This window comes from Octodon degus, unplaced genomic scaffold (assembly GCF_000260255.1).
Source record: "Octodon degus isolate 3935 unplaced genomic scaffold, OctDeg1.0 scaffold00048, whole genome shotgun sequence".
Taxonomy (NCBI): Eukaryota; Metazoa; Chordata; class Mammalia; order Rodentia; family Octodontidae; genus Octodon; species Octodon degus.
This window is the reverse complement of record NW_004524624.1, coordinates 11,532,459-11,539,294: the sequence shown is the minus strand read 5'-3', so window position 1 is coordinate 11,539,294 and position 6,836 is coordinate 11,532,459. Positions and strand designations below refer to the sequence as shown.

The 6,836-nt window shown below is 47.3% G+C and overlaps 3 protein-coding genes across 3 annotated transcripts; 1 reads left to right on the top strand and 2 right to left on the bottom strand.

The window, feature by feature from the left end:
- Positions 1–3,068: 3,068 nt before the first annotated feature.
- Positions 3,069–3,645, bottom strand: LOC101562451 (histone H2B type 2-E). Its single transcript, XM_004632412.3, has one exon. It carries the CDS (start codon positions 3,544–3,546, stop codon positions 3,166–3,168), a length of 381 nt encoding a protein of 126 aa, XP_004632469.1. The 5' UTR covers positions 3,547–3,645; the 3' UTR covers positions 3,069–3,165.
- Positions 3,646–3,872: 227 nt separating this feature from the next.
- Positions 3,873–4,286, top strand: LOC101562051 (histone H2A type 2-C). Its single transcript, XM_004632411.3, has one exon. It carries the CDS (start codon positions 3,896–3,898, stop codon positions 4,283–4,285), a length of 390 nt encoding a protein of 129 aa, XP_004632468.1. The 5' UTR covers positions 3,873–3,895; the 3' UTR covers position 4,286.
- Positions 4,287–4,291: 5 nt separating this feature from the next.
- LOC101561654 (histone H2A type 2-B) lies at positions 4,292–4,851 on the bottom strand. Its single transcript, XM_004632410.2, has one exon. The coding sequence runs from the start codon at positions 4,849–4,851 to the stop codon at positions 4,459–4,461; it is 393 nt and encodes a 130-aa protein (XP_004632467.1). The 3' UTR covers positions 4,292–4,458.
- Between the last annotated feature and the right edge of the window lie 1,985 nt (positions 4,852–6,836).

Here is a 6,836-nt window from a genome sequence, read left to right as displayed (position 1 = left end):
TCTGTAAATTCTTTCTTCATTTTTATTTTGGACAATTTTCATTGTTATATTCATTTATGTTTGTAAATAATTTATTTTCAATTTGCAATCTATTAAAAATTAATTAATTTTTTAAAAAATCCTTAGCACCACATGCCACACCAGCCCTGCTCCCAGGGTGGGATAAGCTGGCCACAAAAATTATTATTAGTAGTAGTAGTAGTAGTAATAGTATTAACCCAGAATCAGCAAATGCTGAAGATGTCTGAGCAGGAGAAAAATGTTTAAAGAGGTTCTTTAGGAGATTAATCTCACTGTCATTGGTTACTTTCTCTCCAGAGTTAAAACACCAAATTTTGTCACCATTTCCTCATTCTTTGCTTGTAGTTTCCTTCCTAGTGACCATCATGCCCTGGAAGAACCCCAAATCAACAAGGCTCTCTCACGCCAGTGAAAAAGATACTAGCTGGCAACCACCATCCACAGTGGGGAGAAATGAAACAGAACTGCACTGTGGCCTAGGGAAGAGAATCAGACACCCAAGCCCTCTCTCAAACTCAGCCACCACTACCAGACTTATATCCAGAGTATAATCTTAAGAGAATAAAGCAAATGATTTCTTTTTCAAGTATTTCCCCAAAAAATCCAAAGAAGGGTCCAGGTTTTCCAAGTACTATCCTATCAAGTCCTTTCACTAAACTAAGTTTATTCTCTGAAGATTTATAAAGAAATCCTACTCTGTGCCTCAGTTTTCTTTGCTAGAGCCAGTGGTACCTATTCCATGATGATTAAATGAGTTAATGCGTTTAAAGGGCTTTGAATACTACCCAGCTCATTATAAGCGTTCTGTAGGTGTTAGCTAAACCTTATAAAGGACTATTTCTCCCATATTATTTGTAATAATTCTTACTTGTGGTCTTATATTTCTCAATCACTAAGCATTAGTGGCTTTGGGGGCCAGGGAGATGGCTCAGTGGAATAAGTGCTTCCCTGGCAAGCACAAGGGTCGGAGTTCAATCCAAGGTTCCACCAAAAAAAAAAACAAAGCATTAGTGACTTTGTAACAGGCTATACCAGCCATAGAGCACTTCTGAGGTAGAGTTTGGCTAGTAACATAAATACTTACCCTCAAGGTCAGAGCCACACAACTTTTCCACAAACCAGACTGCAGCATCTACTAATTTCATTTATTGAGAAAATAAATTACAATTTAAAAAATTCAGCAAAACTTTTAAATTAATTTGGCGCTGGTGAGATGGCGCAGTGGTCTAAAGCACCTACTTGGAACAAGCTTGGCAAAGCACAGGGACCGTGGTTCAATCCCCCAGCACCACATGCAGGCCAGCCCCACCCACTTGTGGGCTGAGCTGGCCACACACACACACACACACAAATAAATAAAAAATTAATTAATTAATTAATTAATTAATTTGTCAGCTTTACTAACAACTGGGCTGGGTGTGGTAGCACATGCTTGTTAATTCCAGCATTTAGGAAGCTGAGGCAGGAGGATGGCCATGAATTCAAAGCCAGCCTAGACTGTATAGCAGAACCCTATCTCAAAAGGAGAGGATAGTCACATTTGAAAATACAAATGTAGGACACACATGATTTACTCAGTCTGTAGTAATGTCTGGAGTTCCTTTGGTTTCACAAAACCACTGCAATCAATTCTAGATGCCCTCCCCCAAAGCAGAGCTGAGTAACTGATCAGATCACCATGCCTCATCAGCAAAAGCAAATTCTGTAATTCTAGAGGATGAAACTAATTATCATCACACAGGAAGATACAAAGGGCTAGTGCTAGATGTGTGACCAGCTTGTCTTCTCACGTGACAGTCAGCGGTTAACTTTGAGGTCCTACCCATTTCAAAGACTTCTGAAAAGCCAGGGAGGGGATGAATGTGAATTAAAAGCTCATCTCAGTGGGGTAAAGAAAATGGGATGGAGGTACTCATTAAAAAGGCTCTTTCCAATAACCATGCTCTGAATTCAATGAAAATCTAGGAGATTACACTAAAAAAGCAAGTGCAAAGGGAGGACCTACGGTGTTAGCACCTCTTCAACGAAGACAGAACCAACATGGCCCCTCTCCCAGCTACTGCACTGAGACGGCTGAGGACAGAGTGGGGGCAGAGCTCCAAAAACATTACCATTGTTATCATGTCTTCCCTTGTATCTGATAGAAATGAGCAGCGCCCATCCATCCTTAGGAAATGACTGAGGAAGGGATAGGATAGAAAAATTAATTCTATCAATTTTATGAGGTAGGTGTCCGCTGTGTGCCAGGGACTGAAGACAAAGCAGAAAACCAGACCCGAAAAGCCTGTTTAAGGCTTAAGGTGAAAGATCATAAACTAGAGAGCAAATAAACCAATTTCCGACCGCTGTTAGGAGGAAGGCAAAAAACAGAAGCACGAATTCCTGAACGGATGCCTTAGGAAGGTCTCTTCAGGAGACTATAGTGCCAGGATCGAAATGGCCAGGGTCTTGTGAGAACCTGAGGCCGCAGCGCTCCAAGCGGAGCATGAAATGCAAAACTGATTCCCAAACCGAGAAATAATGAGAATTTCAAAAGTCCCAAAGAGGTAACGGTAACAGAAGTCTAAGAAATCTGAGGCGGCGCGGAATTTTAAATATTCAAGTCGCCCAATCAGGAAAAGGCTGGGACCTGACTGCCCCCACCCCCAGCAAGTACACAGCGGCTGGCATCCACAGGACGCACCGCAGGGGAGAACCAGTGACGGCACACAGCTGCCAAGCTCCAGTCCTACAAAGCTGTGTCCGCGTGACTGGGGCTTAGCTGTGTCCTAGTCCCCTAAAACCATGGCCAAGGGAAGCAGCCATTTCATCTTAGATCTATAAAACATACCAAACAGAGCGGCCTGGACATCATAGACCTGGATCGGGTAGCACAGAAGGAGGGAAGTCAGGAATGGGCTTCTAGAATGGATTTCTGAGAAAGCTAAGCAAGATGTAAACGTAAAGTACAGAAGCAAATCCAGTCACGTCCCAGAAATTTCAGATTAGAAATGTTTAAAAATCTTTGTGTACCATCTGCTAGAAGCTTTAGTCACTTTTTAACAAGTTCACATAAGTGGGCAAAGCTCTTTTCTGACGAGGTGGGTGGCTCTGAAAAGAGCCTTTGGGGAAAGGCATCCGGGGAGCGCCAAGTGCGGGCGGCACTCACTTGGAGCTGGTGTACTTGGTGACCGCCTTGGTGCCCTCGGACACGGCGTGCTTGGCCAGCTCCCCGGGCAGCAGCAGGCGCACGGCCGTCTGGATCTCGCGGGACGTGATGGTCGAGCGCTTGTTGTAGTGCGCCAGGCGCGACGCCTCGCCGGCGATGCGCTCGAAGATGTCGTTGACGAAGGAGTTCATGATGCCCATGGCCTTGGACGAGATGCCGGTGTCGGGGTGCACCTGCTTCAGCACCTTGTACACGTAGATGGAGTAGCTCTCCTTGCGGCTGCGCTTGCGCTTCTTGCCGTCCTTCTTCTGGGCCTTGGTGACGGCCTTCTTGGAGCCCTTCTTGGGAGCTGGGGCGGACTTTGCCGGTTCAGGCATGATAACACACAATACCAACAAAGCTTAGCAAGGGAACGAAGTATGAGGATGGGTGGGCTCGATCCTTTTATAACCACGTTATGCAAATTACGGCTCGAAAAGTCTTTCCTTCCCATTGGTCTACATAGGGACCTTACGTTCTCAGTAAAACCTACGTGCGACAACGACGCTCCGCTCTATTGGCCATTTCTGAAGCCGAATTAGGGCCAATGGGAGAACTAGTTCCTGACCCCACCTCCAGGAAAGATTATAAAGGCTTTCTTGTTGATGCTGTTTCAGGCTTCTTTTGTTGCGAAATTTTAGCATTAGGTATCTTTTAAGCTTTTTTTACCCTCTTTTTTTAGTAGTGATGTCTGGCCGTGGCAAGCAAGGAGGCAAGGCGCGCGCCAAGGCCAAGTCGCGCTCCTCCCGCGCCGGGCTGCAGTTCCCGGTGGGCCGGGTGCACCGCCTGCTGCGCAAGGGCAACTACGCCGAGCGGGTGGGGGCCGGCGCGCCCGTCTACATGGCGGCCGTGCTCGAGTACCTGACGGCCGAGATCCTGGAGCTGGCGGGCAACGCGGCCCGCGACAACAAGAAGACGCGCATCATCCCGCGCCACCTGCAGCTGGCCATCCGCAACGACGAGGAGCTGAACAAGCTGCTGGGCAAAGTCACCATCGCCCAGGGCGGCGTGCTGCCCAACATCCAGGCTGTTCTCTTACCAAAGAAAACCGAAAGCCACAAAGCCAAAAGCAAATAAAACCTGACAAAACTTAAGCCAAAGACCAAAGGCTCTTTTTAGAGCCACCCAAGTTCTCAAAAAAAAAAAAAAAAAAAAGAGCTAGTGCGCTATTGTGCTCAGCCCTTCCTCTGACACTTTATAGTGGCTCTTAAAAGAGCCTTTTGGGTGAATTGGGATGGCATCTGGCCTAATTATTTGTTCTTGCCAGGCTTGTGGCTCTCCGTTTTCTTAGGCAGTAAGACAGCCTGGATGTTGGGCAGCACGCCGCCCTGGGCGATGGTGACACCACCGAGCAACTTGTTGAGCTCCTCGTCATTTCTCACCGCCAGCTGCAGGTGGCGCGGGATGATGCGCGTCTTCTTGTTGTCGCGGGCCGCGTTGCCCGCCAGCTCCAGGATCTCGGCCGTCAGGTACTCGAGCACGGCCGCCATGTAGACGGGCGCGCCGGCCCCCACCCGCTCGGCGTAGTTGCCCTTGCGCAGCAGGCGGTGCACCCGGCCCACCGGGAACTGCAGCCCGGCGCGGGAGGAGCGCGACTTGGCCTTGGCGCGGGCCTTGCCACCTTGCTTGCCGCGCCCCGACATTACAGCTATTAAAGCAGTTGCGGCTTCTTTTTCAAGGAGAGAGAGATATGGAAAGAATAACCAATTTGATGTAATTTATAAGAGCTACCGGGAGGGGTGAAGGGAAGTAGTTTGATTGGCTAAAAGCGGAGCTGACTCAAACAGCCAATAAGGAAGCAGAAAACAGACCCCTCCCCTGCCCCACCCCACCTTGCCTGGAGGAAGTGACGGAGTTTGCAGGAATCCACCAATCACTGAAAGCCACATTAAAGCCCCTTATTTGCACGCTAGCGTTTTTAAAGAGAGCTTTGCAAATGAAAAGCTTTCTCTCTTATACTGTGGCAGTTTGCGGGGGGTGTCTTCCCAGCTGTAGCAGAGAAGTTGCGTGGACCTCTGAAGAGCGCAAGAAAGCCCCAAGTAAATGAACACTTTCGAGGATATGGGACTCTGCAATCTGTGATCCCTTTATCTCACCCTGTTGTCACAGCCAGAGTCCGTTGAAATTTACTAAGGTTTCTCCTTTTTCAACCTTCATGTTAATCGCAGTTTCCACCCTCTCTCTCACCACCCTAACCCTTGCGCAGTGGCTTGACTCGGGTCTGACCAAGGCTACAGTGGCCTTGTCATCTTTCTCTTGACCTCTAGGAGGCGTCTATTACAGCCTTGAAATGCTCCCATGGCATTCAAAATGTCCTCCGTTTTTCTTCTCACCTGATTTTCCTTATCCTGTTGTATTCTTCTGCCCGTCCCTAAACCCAAGCCCACCTAGACTCTCCATTTCCCCACTTCACTCGTCCCAAGGAGTCTTATGTACTCCCGAGCTGCCAACCAACGCCTAGATTTATTTCAGAAACTCGGATCAAATTCAGATCATTTAATTGTTTACTGGATAATTCATTCTTTTTGGTCCAAGATTCACCTTAACTATCCCAACCTAAACTCATGTAAACAACTCCGATATTCCTCTGTTCGCTTTAAATTGCACCAAAAAAGTTGCAAATACCAAAAGTCAAATCTATTTAAAGCAGGGCAACAGGGTGAGATACTCCCAGGGATACCCTCAGGGAGAGAGACACTACCAGTACAGTGACGCAATCGTCACTGTACACAGAACCAATCAGAAAATGCTCTTTTCAATCCTTCATTTGCATATGGACACAACTAGTCAAAGACACCATTCCAAACATTCATTTACATACAGCAGTAAACCAAGGGAGCGTGTCCCTAAGACAGTTCTACCGTAATCAAAGGCTAACGTGAATGATTAATTACAGTATGATGTCCCACTATCTTATTTGCACAAGAGAGCTAACCCAAAAATTTTAGATACGATAGACATCTTTCGCTTATCCCAGGACCTGCTGTGGGTCTTTTCCTCTGCCCACCTGTCCTTATAAAGCGTACTTTTCTGCCTTCAATAAATGTACAGCTTTGCTGCCTTTTCCGTGTGTCATGTCCAGTTCTTTCTGGGGAACACCAACAGGACACCTGGAAAGAAGTTCCCTGGGACGCACCATCGGTAGCACTCTTTCGGAAGCCAACAGTTATTAACATTTCTTCTGCCTTCTTCTCCCTGATTTTTGGTCTACCTCGTGTTGCTCCCTTAAATTTCTGCAAGAGCCCCTGGCCATAATTTTGCTGACAGACTCCAAAGGCTTGTGTCCTTTAGCAATCCCTGCCTTGGGGGTTCTGTCACCACACCATTTTCATCCCTTCCTGGGCATCCAGTAAGAATGCTGTATAGAAAATAGATTGTAGGAGGAAGAAAATAGATTGAGAACTGGCTGGATAGCTCAGAGGACTAAAGCACCTGTTTAGGCAGAGAGCAGTGGCTTGGGTTCAATCTCCGGCCTGCTGAGGTGCGCTGAGACAGCCATTGAGACTGGGCATGGTGGAGCGCCTGTTATCCCAGCACTTGGGAGGCTGATCTACATAATGAAACCCTGTAGACTCTGTCCTAAATACAGAAAAAGAGAGAGAGAGAGAGAGAGAGAGAGAGAGAGAGA

Excerpts from the sequence above, each read along its gene's own strand:
- LOC101562451 (XM_004632412.3), bottom strand. The coding sequence starts at position 3,546 with ATGCCTGAACCGGCAAAGTCCGCCCCAGCTCCCAAGAAGGGCTCCAAG.
- LOC101561654 (XM_004632410.2), bottom strand. The coding sequence starts at position 4,851 with ATGTCGGGGCGCGGCAAGCAAGGTGGCAAGGCCCGCGCCAAGGCCAAG.
- LOC101562051 (XM_004632411.3), top strand. The coding sequence starts at position 3,896 with ATGTCTGGCCGTGGCAAGCAAGGAGGCAAGGCGCGCGCCAAGGCCAAG.